General features: G+C 38.1%; 1 protein-coding gene across 3 annotated transcripts in view; it reads left to right on the top strand.

Annotated features, from left to right (window-relative positions):
• The first annotated feature begins 6,157 nt into the window (after positions 1-6,157).
• The window catches only part of TTC7B (tetratricopeptide repeat domain 7B), a 110,842-nt gene continuing 97,468 nt past the window's right edge, over positions 6,158-19,531 (top strand). For 2 of the 3 annotated variants that reach the window (XM_042047385.1, XM_042047383.1), the window contains exons 1-2: positions 6,158-6,332; positions 7,123-7,291. In XM_042047385.1, the coding sequence (XP_041903319.1) occupies positions 6,183-6,332; positions 7,123-7,291 (319 nt within the window). In that variant the 5' untranslated portion in view covers positions 6,158-6,182. The remainder of the gene's footprint in view (positions 6,333-7,122; positions 7,292-19,531) is intronic. The other variant, XM_042047384.1, reaches the window with a different exon arrangement.

The raw sequence follows: 19,531 nt of genomic DNA, 5'->3' as shown, positions 1-19,531 counted from the left end.
TTTTCATGATACTGAAACTGTTTTTGAACAGTTTTTCTTCTGAAACATCTGTTTAGACTGGCTGAAGGAACACTAGACTTCAAGGTATCAACTTTACAGAGTTTAATTCTGTCTCTATAAAGTGTCTCATAGAAGAATATCATCTAGAACACTCATGCTGTGCTGGAAGAAAAAGAAAAGCAATTTCTTCTCAAACAGTTCTTATATTATTTCAGGATGTCTTAAGGGATAGCTGTATCGAATGAAAAACTCTGCTAGAGCTATGGCTTTAAATGGTTCCCTTCAGAAATGTCCATGTAATTGGAATTTTGTTACAAGCACCATTGAATCTTACTGGCACAGAATGGTTGACACGATAAAACCAATGCTTTGTTAATAAAGCACTCACTCAGTAATAATTTGCTTTAAAAGTCTGTTGCCAATATCTGGCCCTGGTTGACGGACTTAGCAGATGAGTGACTCAGTAAATAAGAAAATTCTGCTTTGCAGTGGCTTTTATGGGTTGCAGTCTGTGACCTGTTATTTTCAAGTGTTAGTCAGCAGCAGCTGCACCAGTGCAGCACTTCGGTGATGAAAGCCAGTCTGACAGTAACTCTTTCTCTCGTGGTGCTGTGTCTCATGATCTACAGCAGTGGTACAGAGAAAGGGTGAGTTGTGCTGTGTATGAATGACCTAGAAGAGCAGCTTTTGTTTTGCTGCTTGGTCAGATCTGTGTGTAAGTTGCAGCTGCTGTTTTCTCCTCTCCCACCTTTCCTCTGAATGAAAGTATGGGCAGTACATGTTGCTGCACTGTGACTGTCTCTAGCTGCTGTGTAAATCATTAGCTTCGCTGACTTGCATCAATGATGGGAACAAAATATCTGGGTCCTATTGACTACTTTGATTCTCATCTTAAGGTGCCTGGATAGTTTCAGAGTATGTGCCAGCTTGAACTTAAGGCTTTGTTCTCGCTTGTGTCCTGTCTTGAAAAACATCAAATTTCTAAAGTTTTCAAGTCATTATCAGAGAGGTGAAACTATTCTCAGGGTGAAGGGGGGAGGATGAGACAGGGAAGGGAGAGAGAGGATAAATTAAATTTTCCCAGAGGTGGCTTCTTGTTTCTCTCCTCTTACTTTCCCCAATGTGAGAAATTCTGCTGTGTATAAGAGAGAAATAATCTTACAAACTTTCTGTAGAGTGCTAGATCTGTGTCTATCCCTCTCTTGTTCTACTGTGGCCCCACAAATGGGTGGGAATTGGGTCTTCTAAAGCTGGTCTTCCTCTTTCTGTGGTGCAGCTGATATAGCTACACTTTGCTCTTGCATGTGCCAGTGCTGTTGTTTGGTTACAGGCAAAGTGATTATTTTCCCCATTTGTAATAGAAATTATTTCAGCACTTTGTTTTACAAATCCTCATGCCTCAAGGTATGCATTTTCATACCTAGCAGTGAAAGGTTTATTTTCTTTGGTGTCTGACCTGTTCTTTGGCTCATCTGTTGTAAGAATCCAAACTAGTTGTTTCACATGCTTCCTTGACAACTATGCAGTTAATATAAGCAAAACATATCTGGCAGCTGTTGCTGTTGTAGCTGTTCTTACCTCTTTCTCCATAGAGATAGATCTACTGTATTTAACTTAATTAAAGAAATGCTTGTTACAAGAGTGTGGACCAGAACAATTTTTGAGACCTACTTGAAAGGGTGCCTGTGAGAGGGAAAGGTACATGTGCTACTTTCTTCTTTGGCACTTCTGAAGTTCTGCTATTTGAAGTGTTAAAGAATGTCAGTGATAGACCTCACTCTTTTCATTGTAAACAGCCTTGGTGGTATTTTAGCTCCTGAACCAAAGCACTTGTTTTAGAGTGTAATTTAGATTCCTTGCTATGTTTGACAATCTTGTTTCCTCAACCTTCTTTGGAAATGGAGCTTGCTCAGTGAAGCATTAAACTGAATAAAAGGGAAGAGGAATGTTACTTGTTAAATTAAATACTTTGGTTTCAGTGAGTACAGATCAGAGAGAAAGTATCAACTTTCACATCCCTTAAAACATAAAGTAACCAGTTTGACATATTTTCACCCTTTTTTTAAGTTGCCACTTAACTTTAAAAATACAATTAGCTAAATTAATCTTCATTTTTCTTCTCCCAAGTGGGACATTACCGTGCTGACCTCAAGTATTATTTTCAAGGTCCATTCCTGTTTGTTAATCCCCTTTTTAAAGAGGCTCATAAACAAAAATTGTGTACTCAGGACAGACTGACATCTTCTGAATATTATGAGTAAAATACCTGTCCTGAAAGGACCCCCCAGTGACTGAGTCTTTGAAAGGCAATTAATTGCATACAGTGAACTGAAGTTGGTTTCATAAGTTTGGAGCGGGCCTCCGATCTCTGAGAGCCTTTCACACAGCCATGTTAAACTCCTTGAACCAAACTAACCTGCTCTGAATTGGTGTACAAAATCAGGTGTCTTTTCTGTGCATGCACTTTAAACTCTTTGATTTCCAGAGAGGTGGAATAGTTGCAGAAAGTGTGCAGTCCTACGGAGTGTTATGCTAAAGCTATGTTTGAGCAGGGTAATGTTGGTCATAATATCTGATTTTACTATTTGTTTGTAATAATACTGTGGCTATGGTAATGAAATGTGGGGTTTGGAATAAGTCTGTTACAAAGGAGATTTGGGCTGAAGTACCATGTTTAGATTTGGTCACTTTAATTTTTTGTTTAGTTTGCAGCTTGAAACTGAAGCTATATGAGTTGTTGATAATATCAATTATGCTATAACTTCTGTTTGAAGGAAAAGAAAGAATATGCAGAAAACAGACTGCAACAAAATAGATGCTGGGTATCTTTAAAAATAAAAAAAAATCATTGTTGTATATTGGGTTTTTTGGAAAATTTACTTTATTGCAATTACAATTGTCTGTACCATTTGTGCTTTTTAGTATATGTATCAGAGCTTGCATAAAATATGTTGTTATTGATGGCTATAAAGCTATTTGATGGAAAAGTCCCATGAAATGAAGCACTATGCCCTGCTGTTTTGTACAAAGGGGAATGCAAGCCTGTGATAGCCTGGTAGGTTATGTCAGTGTGACAGAGCTGGCCAAGGCAATTGCATGGACACCCCTTTTTTTGAAGGCCCTTGTGGTGGAGGGTGATTCTTGGTGACTGGAAATAGGTACATATGGCCATTTGCAAGGAGGGTCCAGGGACTGCAGGTTGATCAGCCTAACCTTAGGCCTTGAGAAGATTAGGAAGTATGTCCTGGAAGGATAAGGAGGTGATTGGGATCAGTTGACATGGGTTTATCAAGGACAAACCAACCAGATCGCTTTTGACGAAAAGTGATTGTATGGATGGAGACAGTGGTCGGAGTCAATGGAGAAAAATTGCACCAAGGGAAATGTTGAGTGGATAGCAAGCTAAAAATTTCCAGAAGAACAGTCAAATGTTGTACAAGGTCATCTGGAGATGTTTTGTAATGGGTGGATATGCTCAAAACTATGTATAATTTCCTACTGTTGAAATATGTGTTTTATTTATTTTTCTTCACTTAGTACGTTGAAGTATCTTTTATTTTTCATTTTTGCTGAATGGCCTTCAATGAAAGAGTGGCAAAATGAGTATAAATTGCTTCAAACAAACCTATGTGGCTGAGGGGGCAAGCAGTCTGGGATTTCTAGCTTGGACCCTTTCCTAGGGGAATGCCTTGGACCCTTTCCTAGGGTGACTGTTGGAGCTGGTGGCTGTTGCTGCTACAAGGCAGTGGAGCAGTGGAGGCTGCGGACAAGGGATTTCAAAGCCTGGTGTTGGTCCTTCCAGGTGACAACATCTACTGGCCCTTTCCCTGATTTTTGCTATACTCTGACATAATGTTTTCTAAACACAGAAAAGACTCTGTAAGCCATATTAAGCCATAAATTCGCTCAGTCCTCACAGGCTCACTTGTTCCCTGCTGCAGATAACAATGGGTTTCTTGTGCATTACCAAAATATTTCTTATTTGCCATAGAACCTTCTCATTCCAGTTCTGTTCAGAAATTTTGTATTACCAGTGTGCAAGGAAGGAAGATAACTAACCTTCAGTTCAGTATATCCCAAGTTACATCTAAAATACTATAGTCTACAAACTTTGAGATTTTATATTTATCAGAATCTGCGTTTAAGTTCTCCTATTTGTTATGAAACGTTGGTCAAACTTTATAAACAGATCAGCTTCATTTTTAAGGGATGTGTAAACTGTATGATGGAGTTGCTGATGCATGTCGAACTGCCGTTTGCCATATGAGCTTTGGAGAGGTAAAGAAAAGCAGGTTTTTGGGGGGCAGTTAGTGATTCTTTGTTATAATGTAGCTATATTACTGTGTGGTAGTAATATTAATTTTTTTTAACTGGGAATGGCGTGCCTTTAATAGGTACTTGAAAGATGGAATTGTCACTGTTTTTTGAAATGTCTCCAAAGCAATGGTGCACCAGGGAGATAAAACAGAAGCTTTTCCCCCTGCTTCCTCATATTTCAAGGCTGTATCCAGAGTTATAAGGATAAATTGAGCAGAAGGTGCACAGTTTAGACAAAACAAAAATACATGTGAAGTGGCATAAAGGTGCTCTTAGGAGAAGAAGATGCTTGTAGAAAGCGACACTTCAGATTGTTTGGTGTCGTCTGATCTGGAGATGAAATGAGTATTCCTGAAATATTGGGAGAAGATTTGATGGGCTTCTTTTGGGTGAACTTTGGGAAAAGAACTGTTACTAAAAGTTTAAGATTGATGAATTTGACAGTTGTGGTTGGAAAGACAGAAGATTAAGCAGGCTGGTAACCAGGCTGCATCTGTAGTGTGTTTTGTCTTCCTCTGGATGCTGAGAACTTTCCCTTTTGCAGTAGTGCTTAAGCAGTAAAACATGAGTGAATGGCAGTTGAGAATAAATAAATGTTAAGTTTACTGTGGATATCTTGCCCAGCACACCATATAAAAAATATAAATGGAAGAATAAGTGCTCCTTACACACCTTAGGCGTTTCCTATTTGTCTGGTCTCTTAAACTTTCTTTTGAAGAAATTGTGGTTTAAGAATCAGCAGATAGCTGGAAGTTTTAGGGAAAAAATTGTAGGTTTTTGTCTTTCTGCTTGGTAGGACACCTTCCAGGACAGAAGCTTATAGCTTACTACAGTCCTTATAGCTTATACTGAAATTTGTTATACTTAAAATATAGTGCTGATGCATTTATACTTCATGAAATACATATATTTCCTGAGGGAAAGCTTTTCCTCTGCAGTAACACTGACTTCTGCATGCTCTGGTCTTTCTGCCCCTTTCTGTAACTTCTAGGGACCATGCTGAAGGTGGTGAGCACTTTTCTGACTGTTAATCTTTTGCCTTTTCCCTTTTATAAAATGTATTTCATTTATTGTTATTACGTATTTGTATTGCATATTCAGACATTGTTTGCAAGACACGACCCAGTCTTTTCAAGTCCCAGAAGGGTGATGACTTTTGCAGCACTCTTCTGACTTGAAGGAAAACTCAACACATTTCAGTAAAAGAAGTTTAGTGGTCCTGGATAAGGGTGCAGTAGAGCATTACCAGTTTCTTGGATTTCAGAAGTGTCCTGGGTGCAGCTTTGCTGGGCAGCCTGGTATTCCATTCTACCTCCGGGTCTGAGAAGTGGTGGCAAGACCTGAGAAACAGGGAGATGGCTAAGAAATGGGCTGTCATATGGAAGACTTGGGATGGCTGGAGCCTTAACAAGGTCTGAGGGAGATCTAGAGAGAAGATACGGATGGTGATCATGGACATAATGAGGGACATGTAACTTCAAACAAATAAATTAATCCAGTGATATTTGGATTCATAGTTGAAACCAGTTTTTTGGGGAAGTGAGTATCAGAAGTGTATCTTGTCCTGTTCAGAAAGCTACATAAATCTTTGGAATCAAGTGCTGCTTTTTGAGGAGGAAGGGCAGAATACTGACTTGAGATTAATATTTTAATTCTTTTTATTTTAGAACATGGGAGACTTGATTCTACAGTGAATCAAGGTGGGGAGAAGATAAATCAAAAAGTAAAACAAAGTATCAGATGACGTGAAAAACCTGAGTATTTAATGCTGTGTTTGTTTTGGTTGGTTTGTATTTAAAATTCAGGCAATTAGTGAAATAAAATTATTTCTAATACTTCCTGTGTTTGTTGTTTTTACAGATGACATGGCAGAGCTTCTTCTTGGGGAGTCCAAACTAGAACAATTTTTGAAGGAAAATACTCTTAAACACAATAATAGTCCACGGGGCCCCCAGCCAAAGCTGACGGAGGTCAGGAAACATCTCACGGCAGCACTTGATAGGGGAAATCTCAAGGTATGTAAGTCAGCCTGAGCAAGAATTAGGAAAGTTGAGCTTGACTGGAGTATTGAAGAAAGGTTCCTTAAATTATATTTGCAGGTGCTGAAAGTGAGATTAATATGAGAGAACTTTTTCTGTCAGAACCTTCTAATGTTCATTCTGGTCCTTCTTTTACTTAACTATTGTTGTAGCTACTACATCAGCTTACCTCTTCTGTTCTCAACATCCATCTTTTGAGAAATCAAAAGAAGCTTATTTTACAGTCATCTATAACATTTTGTTTTCTGTGGCTTCTGGGAGTATTAATTTTCTTTTCTCTCTTCATTCTTCCATTAATTCTTTTTTTCTATTTATTCTATTTATTCTGCCCTGATACTTTGAAATGGTGTGAATTAAATATGTAGGCTGTGGAGCTTATATCATTAAGTTTTGATGCTATGTTATTTTCAACTGTGCTTGTGGTAGAAAAAGAAATCACTGAAGGAGTTGTAATGATAGGCTGCCTTTAAATAGTTTTATCACCTGGCAAAGCTGGTTTCCAGCAGAGAGGTATTTGTGGTACACATGTAAATAAGTATGAGAATATCTAAAATGACTGGTAATGCTTTTCAGTAACTTGCTGGAATGAGATTTAGTGAATTCCCCTCTACTTCAATCTTCTCAAATATTACATAAGGATTTTGTTCATTTGTTGCTCTGTTACAAAAAATATTCTGGGGGTGACAGAAAACATACCTAATAATTATCAGAAAGAATTAGGTGTGTTTTCTCAGGGAAAACACTTTCTTATTTTTCTTCCTTTTAGCCAGAATTCCTACAAGAAGCCAACCTAATAATGGCCAAATTAAACTATGTGGAAGGTGATTACAAAGAAGCTCTGAACACATATGCCAGAGTTGGTGTCGATGACTTGCAGCTGACTGCAGTGCCACCATATCGGCTACGGATGATTGCTGAAGCATATTCTACAAAAGGTAAGATTGCTCTTCCCAGTATCATAATATGGAAGTAATTTTTCAAAAGTTAATTTTTATCTTGTCCAAAGATGAAGGTTTTTTTAGTGTGAATGTCATCTACACAGTAGTAGAGTGCCATATCTGTAGATAAAATAAGAGGGTGTTTTGGGTCCTTTAAATTATTCAGGGTTTGTTCTAAGTTGAGAAGACTTTTACGTCAATTAATATTCTAACTGTGCTGTCACCTGATCAAATTTTTTGAGTGTATATATTTAAAAGTCCTTCCATATATAAATATCACAACAATTGTGGCTGGATACTAAAAGTATCTATCACTATTGCAGAAAGTTAAGGGTTACAAAATGCAGTGCAGTTTTGTGGTGGCTGTGGGCAGAATGGAGAACCTTGATTCACGGTGATGCCTTTTACTGAATGTTAAAATGCTCAATCTAAGCTAGGCTGCACAGCTAAATTGCCACTTAATTGAAGAGTGTTAATGACATGATAACTGACCTAAAGCGATGCATCACTTATGCCATTTTATTTTTGAATTTTTCTTATATTAATAGAGTTTTTTTTAGAAATTCAGAAGGTGAAGGAAATTAAAAAGCATTTTCTTTACTACTCTAGTATAGTGAAAATTGTAATGCTGGCCTTGTGTCTTAAGGTGGCAGTGCCACTTCAGTTTAGAAAAGTCCGTAATAGACTTAGGGCTGGTCAGTGTGTTGGGGAAAATGGTAGTTTGTATGCCAGGGGTTTATTAGGATTTACTGAGTGAAGTGTTTGCTTTGATCTGCTGTGTTTAAGCTTGGGTTTGGTTGCATACATACTTTTTGTTATGGCAAGAGGGGTGTCAAAGGCAGCAAACAGTTTGTGAGAGACTTCAATAGCTTTGACTGACAACTGATCAAGGATTGTTTCTAACGTGAGTCTTGGAAGAGAGTGACTGTTTTCCACCAACACAGTCCTCTAGTAAATGTTAGACAAGCATGAATCATGTCCTTTAGAGATGTCAAGGAAATAAGGAAACTAACTGGTAGCAGAGACAAAAAGATGCTTCATAAGTCTGGTCACTATTTAGATTAAAATGGGAAGTGGGAGTATAGGGGGAATTCTTGTATAAGATGTAAATTTGCCCAGTTTTCTCAAACAGCATATCTGTGGGCTTTTGGGCAGTGTCTGGTTTGGGTACGCTTCCACTTGGGTTTGTGGATTTTGGCTGTTTGTTTTTTGTTTTTTAAATCTATGAGGATGCCTGTTGAATTTGTCATGTTCTCTCCATGGACTTGATCAACTTTAAGTACCTAAATTTGCTTTTATCTCCAAGGAATTTAATTGAATCTTTTCCCAGAGCTCAACTCTTCTGGCTCTGTTTTATTTGGCCTCATAAGGATATAAAACAGTTGAAACCATGGTGGCATAAATCTTGCAGAAAATATAAGTATTATTAATTTTACTAATTTAAACATAATGTATTAGAAAATAGAAAAACGGGTGTCTTTTCTACTCTGGAATGTTTTGTAGGTTCAGAATTTAAAAAAAAAAACCAGAACAGAAACCCAGCATATTTTCTGTCTAGATGTGTGGTTTTTCTCTTCTTATTTCAATTTTTATTCTTAAAACATTGAAATCTGTCATATGAGGCCTGATTTATCTTGATCGGACTTCATTACTTTGGTCACTTCTATTGGGTGACTGGTTACCAGTTTACCTGAGCAAACTGTTGGGGATTTTTTGTTGTTTTGTTCATGTTCAGGAACATCTTTTTTTACTGTTGTGTTTCCAGTTTGAATGAAATTGTAGGATGGTTTGGGTTGGAAGAGATCTTAAGGATCATCTCATTCCAATAGCCCTGCCATGGGCAGGGACACCTTCCACTAGACCATGTTGCTCAAAGTGCCATCCAACCTAGCCCTGAACAGTCCCAGGGGTGGGGCATCCACAGCTTCTCTGGGCAACCTGTGCCAGTGCCTCACCATCTTCAGAGTAGACAGTTTCTTCCCGATAGCTAATCTAAACCTGCCCCTTTCAATTTAAAGCCTTTATCCCTTGTCCTATCCCTACATGCTCTTGTAAAAAGTCCCTCTCCAGCTTTCTTGTAGGCCCATTTAGGTACTGGAAGGTGATTTAGGGTCTGCCTACAGCCTTCTCCAGGCTGAACGACCCCAATGCTCTCAGAAGATTAAAAAAATTTAATTTCCCTTCTTCTCATGGTGGAAGATTGCAAGAATATAGTCTTCTGTGTGTTCTAGAATGAGGTGGTAATCACAGAGCAGTCTTAAATTTAGTTTTCAAAGTCTGAACAGGTTTAGAGTAGTTGACAACTAAATAGCATATGTTTCTACCCAGTAGTGTATATTTCATTCTCACTCTCTTCTCCCTTTCTGGTGGATTTTCTTCTTCCTCCTTTAAGAGTGAGCTGTAAACTTTACAGTCTGAATTTAGAGTCTCTTCAGAGGTGACTGAGGCTTGTAGGTATTACCCAACTAAATACAAGTTATTCTTACAGAGATTTTGTGCTTCACTGGGATTTGTATTTCTGCTTGTATGTTCAGGATAACTGGATTATATAAAGGTAAAACTCTTCAGAGTATTTAGATTTTATTTCTTTGGCAGTCATAGTACCATGGTATTAAGCAGTGAGGGACTGTCCGTGCCTGTTTGCAAGCATTGGCCCAGCTGCACCATTTTGTGCTGCAGTCTGCAGAGGCAGTGAAAGATACCTGCTGAAATTGCCCCACTTCAATCCAGTTCCAGTAGATTTGCAGTCTTGCAGTCTTGTAGTATTGTATAGTGATCCATTATGCATGTTCTTACCACTGAGAAAGGCAAAAAGCAGATAACAAATGGTTGTTTTTAATTGCCTTTAATTTTTTTTCATTATTTCAGGTGGGACCACCTCCAAGTACTTACCTTTTCACTCTGAGGCTTCATTCTGTAACCTCAGGTGATAGATTGAGAGGGATGCGTGAGTTGACATGTTTCTTCTTCTACAGTTTTTACAGGGTAATTATATGAGCATGTTGCACTGTAACCATAGACAGTTCCACAGCTCACAAGAAGCCCTTGGAAATGACCTGCTTTCCACATGGCTCATCTTACTCTTACATGGACATCAAAGTACGTCTCTCTGTTCTTCACAGCAGAGGAAGGGTCAGCATGTGTGTATGGATGCAACAAAGTACAAAATGGATTCAGGGTCAGCTTCAAGCTAAATTTTTCTGGATTTTTATCTACTGATAGGTAAACAGAAGGGGAAGAGGAGCAGCAGTAGTGGCAGTGGTGGGGAGAAAAAATGGAATTGGAACATGGAAGGGGAAACCAGAGAACTAAAGCCATCTGCTGCCTGTGGTGCACTCATGAAGGGTGTCCTCAAATTTTTTATTACATATATGAGTTAAATGCTTCTATATACGTATATCTTTAAAAGAATGCTTTTAGTTCTTTATGCTGCTTATAGCTTTAGTTGAGGACAGCATATTTAGAAGACTATATATGAGAAGAGGGATCATATGGAATGATAGTAAGTCAAGCCAAGGTTTCAAAACTCTCAAACCCAGCAAGGAAGCTTAAACAATTGTTATTATTTTCTTGGAAATATCCAGTTAGTGAAATGCTGCTTCAGATCTTCCAAAGGAAGTTTCTTGCTAGATTTGTCAAAAGTGCAACATTGTAAAATTTCAACAATATTTTAAGAAAATTCTATCAACTTACCTTTTGAAAGATTTTCTATTTCCATTACATGTGGCTCTTTGCCAGCCTGTGATGTGCAGAGAATCACAGAGTCTCAGTGCCCAAGAAGTGCTGGAAAGTGGTTCCTTTCTGTTGCTTCTTCTAGGGAAAGTGTTCAATATTGTTAGTGTGGTGATAAACGCATGGCTGCATTTTATCAGACTCAATAGCTCATGGACAAGTTGTTTGGTTTTAGTTTTTTCCTGGCTTCTGGCAACAAAAATTGCTGCTAGTAGTGATGTCTTGTGCTTTATCCTGACTCAGAGAAGATGTAGGATGATCTGATGAAAAGTTTGCTGCTGTTGTGTCCATTAAAACAACAGGGAGCAGACTAACCATGCGAATGCATGAGGCAAAGTCTCAGAAACTTGGTTAGTAGAATTCCAATATTTTCCTGCCTTTCTTCACCCTATTCCTCAAATTCACATGTTGAAAACAGAGTCATAGTAGAAGATGATTTTCTTTTATGTAGTTAACTTCATGGACTAGCATACTTTTTGACCTTACACTGATGTTTTTGTGTGTGTGTGCCCATAGAATACAGTTCTGATTACACCTAGTGTTTTCTTTAAGGAAAGAGCTAATTTCAATGCTGTGCTTCTGAGTAATGATTCTGTATGGGTATGTAGAAGGTGTTGTGTGGGATAGACTATTAATAAAGTCATAGTTCTTGTATTAAATACATAATTTTTTAAAATTCAAAGACTTACTTGAAGACATTCAGTGGGACATTTTTAAAATATAATATAAAACATAAATTGAAAAGATGGAGCTTTTCAAATCAATGGACCACTTAGTATTTGCAAAAACATGAGAATACTTATTTGGATCTGTTGGTTAACTTTCCCCCCATCTGCTTGTAAATTCATTTGACACATAAGCAGAGGAGAAGCATCCATTAAAACAATTTTCTGTAGCAAAATGCCTGTGGTTGGAGTTGCCAGCTTGTTTCAAGAGGGTGTGATGAGGGAGAGAAAAATAGGTGTAAAAGTATGACATTGCTGAGAGGATGGGCAGGTTTGCATGACTCTCTTGTGGCAATGTGTTAGCCTGAGAGCAGGTGTATGAAATTGCTGGAGTTGGCTCCCTGAAGCTGTTGCCTGTTGGTCACAGGAGCACATCATACCTTTAGTATGAAATTACAAGGAGGAGTACAGAAAAAAGCAGATTTTGTTTCTTCTGCCACAAATATAACTTGGATATCAGTACTGGTTATTAGAGCTGTCTTATGTGGATCGAGCAAAGCTAGGAAATGAGGCTGGGAAGGGGGAGGAGGAAGGAAAGACAGTCTTGAGATTGTGGTGACAAGTCTTGGCTCCAAGTAAAGTGTAGAGGTATTTTGCACATTTCTGGCTGTATTAAATACTTGATATTTAAGTATCCTCATAGGAAGGACTACTTTCTGATAGGTAGAGAAGGTTCCCTTGTTCAAAAGGTTAAGTTTGTCTCTTTAGGGTCTACTTGTATATGTTCTTCACTAGATCAGTTTAATTAGCAGTGCTCAATTCTGAGACTGAGGACAATCTTGAACTCATGAAGAATTGAAATAAGACAAGTTATGAATCCATGAAGAAGTAATTAAAGAGTGTGTATGTCTTTTTCTTTTAATGTCAAGCTTGTGTAACTAGCTTTAACTTTTCCTACTTCTCTTACCAATCAGAAAAAAAAAATTATGTGCTATTGCCATGCAGAAGCATGTATTTATAATCCATTTTAATATTGGCTGAAGCTAATAATCCCCTAGGGTTGTGGCCTCTGGGAACAGAACAATTAAGTTTCTGCAAGTTTTCAGCAGTATGTGAATGAGGTAATATACTGGAAAGCGCACATAGGCAGTATTCAAATACTGTGCAGGCAGTATCTCCTATGTTTCTAAGCAATTTTGTTTGCTTATGGAAGCAGAGATAAAATGCACGCACTGTGGGATATTGAGGTATTATTTTGGGGAGGAGCAACTTGTCAGGAACTCTGAAATAGCAGGTATTTACTTAACTAGGAAATAAACTTATTGAAACTTTTGGTAACATAATTCTGATACTGCTGCCTAAGTCAGAAGACATAATTGAAAAAATGAATTTATAATACTTGGCATTACAAATTAGCGACCCTTTCTAAAAATGCTTATAGAGGAAGACAGCGATTTACAGGTCTGATGTTTCTTAAAGTCTGCAACTTTATAAACTTGATTTTAGTAAAGAGAATGTGTTTATAATTAATACAGTGTATAGATTTATAGACTACTTCAGGTATCTGTCAAGATGACTGTGTTGCTTTGCATTAATGAATTCTTGTTAAGTGTGTGAGTGATATTGTTTTATAAGTTAGATTGTGACATTACAGAATTGTAGCCTTATTGCCGCAGGTCATTTTACATCTTTATTGCTTACATCTTTATTTGAATAACTGTGTTTACATATAGATGATGTATGTTGAGAAAGGTGAGACTGTCTTTACTGCTGCTGACCCATATTCAAATTTAATGTTGCATTTACCAAGTTAAATGATTGGCTATTAATTAGTTCTGTTTACAGAAACATGGAAATACTCATTAGGTTCAGTGGCAGTGTCAGGTGCATGTGGATTGCTACTTTGCATTTGGGAAAAGATGCTGCACTTAACTTTAATCATATGCGATTGTAATGGGATCTTGTACGCTGCTAGCCTGTGTCAGCAGACACCGAGCAACTCTTCATGGAAGAATGCTAAATGAAAGCTGGTTTAGTAATTATGCTGGGGATCTCTAGACTCATTAGGCAATGGGTCAAGAACTCAGGTTCCTCCCCCCCTCCTGTCTTGCTGTGCAAATGTTGCAGACTGTCAGTGAGCATTTTGCAGACCATGGCAAGGAGGTCTATGCTATAGGGAGTTCAAATTTTCTCCATTAAAGCTTTTCTTTCCCCAGACTACATTTATGACTTCTGCCCTGCTGGAACAGGGACTGGGAGGAGCCCAGGCATTTGTCCTGCTTTCCTCAGTGCTGCTTTTAGCTCTATTATTTGAAAGCCAAACTCTGAATAAGAATACTTATTTCTTGTTAAAATAGAATTCTTTTGGACTTGAGCAGTTTGTTGGTGTCTTTTTAGTTTCTTCGAAACCTTTAGAATTTCTTCAGAATCCTTCATTTGGCAGAGTTGTTGGGGTTTTAGGAACTCTCCTGTTTTTTTTTTTTTTTTCTGTTAAAGGAATTTTCCCCATGCGTGTTGCTACGGGGACAAATTGCTGGGTACTTAAGAAAAACAAAGACCTAGCCATTGGGGGTGGGGTGCATCTGGCTACTCTTTTGTTTCACCTGGGTGTGTGGGCAGTCGGTCTCGTCTTTTGGACAGAGAGGGAGGCTGTTTTCGTCTGCTGCTTTTCCTTCTGCCAGAGAAACCCCGGGATCCCAAACCCACCTTTCCCTGCCCCGCTGGGAGCCGGGCCGTGGCCACCCTGCCCCCGCCATTGCTTCGAGCCTTCGCTACGCTGTAGCTGTGCTCACCCTGCCTGCCCAGACCTCTGGGCGGTTCCCCATTCGGATGCGTCTCATCTGCCATCCGGGATTTGTGCTCATCCCTGCTGTTCCAGCCTGCTGTTCCAGCCTGCTGTTCCCAAGGGTCCGGCCGGACACCGGGATCGGCTGCCCAGGGGTTTGTGAAGCCTTTGTTCCATCCCTTCCCGGGATCCCAGCTCACCATTGCCGCGTGCTCCCCGAGCTCGCTCCGGAGCGCCCCCTGCAGCCGCGGGGGAACCATCGCACCTGCCCTGCTCACCGGGAGCCGCCAGCGCCCCTGCCGGCTGCGAGCGGAACTGCACCCGAGGGGAAAGGGCCCGACAGCCGAGAAGGCTGGGACTGGGTTTGTGGTTGTTTGCTGTTACTGCCATAGTTGTTGCTGTTTGTTTGACTGGTTATACACATATAGATATATAATAGTAAAGAACTGTTATTCCTATTTCCCACATCTTTGCCTAAAAGCCCCTTGATTTCAAAATTATAATAACTCGGAGGGAAGGGGGGTTGCATCTGCTTTTCCAATGGGGGCTCCTGCCTTCCGTAGCAGACACCTGTCTTTCAAACCAAGACAAGAGTGAAGAGAGATTAAAAATGTTGGGCCCAAATTAAAAAGTAGTGATTCTGGCCTTCTTTTCTCATGCCACAGGAAGAGCAGATATCACAGTGGAGCTCTGTCTTTTTTCCTTAGAGGTGCTTGTAGGAGCAATCCTGACACTTTACAGTAGAACAGTATAAATTCCATAGTTAAATAATTTCCTTTGTCCTTAGCAAATAGCTTTCTTGATGCCCATTCCATACACTGGTGAGCAGCATTTCTGCTTTGGGGGAGTGTTCAGCAGAGAGATATTCACTCACTCCAGGATGTGCAACAATAACCAGTCCTTTTTCCAGCTTTTATCTCTAGGTTGAACTTTTTCAGCCCTGCCACAAGATGCTGGCCTGTTAAAGGGCTATACTGTAGCAAGAATTGCCTGGCACATGGTTATTAACAAACAAATGTGTGTGTGGAAAAATACTGATCTCTTCTGTTTAAAAGATACTGTAAAAGTCGGTTTCTTAAGAAAACACAAAGATTGGAATGCATTACATTTAGAGGAAAAGTGTGACCAGTTGTTTCACAACAGTTATCTCAGATGATGTTAAAAGAAATCCTGAAATCTTGTTATGGTTTTATTGACTGCTTGGAGTAATAAGTAGGTATTAATTTCAGAAAAAGAGGTGAGTATTTCTGGGTTTTTTTCCCTTTTTAACTGAGAAATTTCAAGGTGCTTAGAAGCGCTAGCATAATAACTATGGCATTAGAAAAGCTGTATTAATGAAATGACATTGCAGTATGGGCATGTGGGATAAAATGCTCTGTTCTGCCTGAAAAGTTGTGCTTATGTTACTCCGGGTTTAGTCTAGAATGGAATTTAATTCTCTGTAAGTAGTGCATGTTTAAAAGAGTGGGTAGCCAGAGGACCTTCTCTTAAAATCTAGTGTGCTGAGAGAAGGGGATATTGGCTCTTTTCCTGGTGCCTTTTCTGGAAAGCACATGTATGAAGCTAGCCATAAACCTTGCATTCTGACAGTTGTTGGAGACTTTTCCCCTTGAGTCTTGGCATAATGGGGTGGGCAGTACAAGATACTTTAAAAATCAGAGTAATTATTTTTGTTTCCCTAAATTGTCTAAAGCAATAGGCAATGCCTACAGTGCATCTTGAGTCACTGTAACAGTAAGAGGTAGTTTATTATAAATATATTTGCTTACTCTTTATTCTTTTTCTCTTTTCCTTTATAATAATTACTTTCCAAATATCAGTAGGGAATTGAATAAAAAAACACCCCCCATGCTTTGCTTTCTAAAAAAATTCTCTAAAAATATTCTCTGCAAGCAAATCAAAATCTTTGATTGAGGATTTAATAAGTCCTTCCCTTCAGTGAGATTAGCAGTTTATGTTCTAAGTTCAGGAATAAACTGTGGGAGTTCCTTGATAGCAATAACAATAAACTAAACATGAAGTTTCTTTAGAAGGAGGTGAAAGGGGGTTTTTGTGTACAGCCTTTGGAACACTTACCAGCATTTGGAACATTTATCAGCACTTTGCATAGCATATAAGGAAAACAAAGTGCTGTATACTCAAATACACTCAGGTTTTACATGTCCATGTAAGGAAAACAGGAAGCCAACCCAGAAATCTTTATGTATTGATACAACTCTCTCTCTTGAAAAAAACATGTTTATTGACTTAAGTATAAAATAGTAATTCACTGTTTTTCCTCTGTCCTTTGACTTGTCTACTGGAAACAGTGGATAAACAATGGGGTCCGTTATTATTTGTGGTCTCTAAAATTTCTGCAGACAAGGTACTGGCTGGCATCATGGATAATCCTCAGATACATAATGCTATAAGTGTGACAGGCCTTACCCTTGTGGTTCTGTTGGGTTTTTTAAAATGATCTCAGTAGTGGTCTGTGTGGTAAGAGTACTTGGTAAAGATCTGAACTGTGCTGTGGGTTCCCTTTTGACCTTAGAGTAACTTTTGGTTTACTCTGTGTGGTGAAATGGGAGTATGGCTTAATTGGTTTTCCTACAGAACTGAAGTCTGGGGTTTTTTGACATAAAAAGGGTTGATTAACTACTTATGTGAGGACTTCTTAAAAATAGTTTGTTACTTGTTCTTACTGAGGCATCCTCTTTTTTGGATAGTGGTCAGTTTCTGGAAATGTGGTGGTACGGCCAGCCTGGTCTTCTATTTGGAAAAAATGTTTACATGGCATAACCTTGGCCACTGATTTGATACTGCAGACACAAGAATGCCGCTTATTTGAAGAGAATAAAAAAGTCTAGTGTTTGCTTTCTGAATATTTTATAAAACATATAAAGTTTTTGAAAATTTAAGGAAAACCTTTTCAAGTTACTATATAATTTAAATATCAGGAATATTCTTCTCTTGTCCAAATGCTGTTTGTTGCTCTTCTGCTCTTTTGACAAGCAATTTTAGAGTTACCTTGCAAAACATGTAAGCTTAATTAGTATGGACTCGTATTCCTTTCACTGCTTCTCACTTTCTTTTCCCTCAGGAGTCATGTTGCTTGATATCAGGACTAGATATGTATGAGATAAGTGTCTTCCCAAAATGAAACTGACCCAGTTTGTTGGAAGCTTTTATTTGAAGATGGTTTTAACTGGAACGGCTCAATCTTAAAAGCCTTGAATATCAAAGTCAACTTGTGATACCAGTTGTCATGATACTCTTGAATGCAGAATAAAACAAAATAATCAAAAGTTAAATAAAGCAATAGCTATGGCCTTTACAACAAATGCAGTAACATTTTATAGCAGTAACCTGTACCTTATTTCCAAATATCTCTAAGCAGTGTGTAAACAGTTAAAGAAATGCCTACCCTTTTGGGGGAGAACAGCAGATTCCTGCCTGGCAGGTGTGGGAAGAATCACAAAGGGGAGAAGTGACTTGTCTGATTCCATGACAAATCTTCAGTAGATAATTTAGGATGATATGTGTTCTTTTGAACTTCATGTGTTTCTCTGTTTTATATGTTACCATGTGCTTGTTCTTGTTTCTGAGGGCCCAATATAATGATCCCTATTTTAATTAACTTCTTATCATCTCTCAGTATTCTCATGAAGAAGTGGGCAGTATATTATGTAGTTGTTATTGCTGTGTTGCTATGTATGTATATTTTAAATTAAATAGTATATATATACACTTTATATATAAAGTGTATATACATACTTTATTTTCTTTATACATTACATTATTTCTTAAATTTCATCTGCATTTAAGAAAAAAATGAGTAGTCTGGAGTGACTTGTTTTAATGAAATCATAATTAGAGCAATCATAATTTCTTCAGGATTTTTCCTCTAGTTGATACGTTTTCATTTTTAACACAGCATTAAACTGCAATTTTTACTTGTGTCATCACAACAAATACAGCATGCAAACCATTCTGATAAGTGGTCATTTCAGAATAGATCTCCAAATAAACTTCCTTCTCCAAAGCGTTACATACTTAAAATATACATAATTTCCTGGGTTTAATAAAAATACCAGAAAAAAGAAAAAGTGAATACTAGTTACACAGTGGAGTTTCTCTAAGAAGTAGTGTTCTGTACTTCAAAGAACACTTAAAATTAAATACTTCCCTAATTCATTACTTAAAATTTCTGGCTGAACACTGAGGTGTTTCTGTATCATAATGATAATTCTCAGCTAAAATAAGACAATGTCCTTATAGTGAGTTTTTCAGATTTAAAAGATTATAGTTATGGCCATAAATTGTAAAAATAGAAAGAATAAATCTGAGTCATCTACAAATAGTCAGTTGAGCAATATGCTTCATATAGTAGATGGTTACTCAGGGGTGTTGGCTGTTCATAGTATGGGAGAGAAGGAATGGGGAGGAGTGATCCACACACAAATTACCTGGTGCTTTCAGTCATTTGATGTGTTTATTAAAGCTCATTTATTGTATTCTTTAGTCACCTTTGAGTTTGAAGGTGTTCGTGTAGGACGCTGCAAACTTTCTATCCAGTATCAAGCTTACATTTAGATCTTCCTTTCAGAAGTCTCTTCAAACCTCCTGTAGTACAAGGAGACCTGACTTTTTTCTATAGTTAAGCCTTGCTACTTTGGGGTCTATTGTTACTTTGGGGACTTATTGTTATTCAAAAAATTTCTTGGATGTTTTGATTTGACTGAAAAGTTGAAAAAAAGCAGATTAGTTAGGTACTCTAGACTCTACAAATATACTTAAGTTTTAGAGGTATGCTAGGTTAAAACTATGACATGTCAGCAAAACCCAGTGCCTACTTTACTCAGATTTAGTGAGTTTTTAGGAGACAGACAATTTGTGTGTTTGCTGTGCTTTAGGAATGTGTAGTTTTTTTGAAAAGTATATTGGATGTTACTTTGTCTTTAGCAGGAGTCTTAGTACTGGAGTCAGGATTTTGTCTTAGCTGGATGTATAGCACATAGAGTAAGATATATGTTGCTTGTACTGGTAAAGGGTGGATTGGAGGGTAAAGGTGGC

Source organism: Corvus kubaryi, unplaced genomic scaffold (assembly GCF_017639235.1).
Source record: "Corvus kubaryi isolate FWS band 111438036 unplaced genomic scaffold, C.kubaryi_AGA036_p1.0 66, whole genome shotgun sequence".
NCBI classification, from domain to species: Eukaryota; Metazoa; Chordata; class Aves; order Passeriformes; family Corvidae; genus Corvus; species Corvus kubaryi.
Note: the sequence above shows the minus strand (reverse complement) of the source record. Positions and strands in the feature narration are given on the sequence as shown.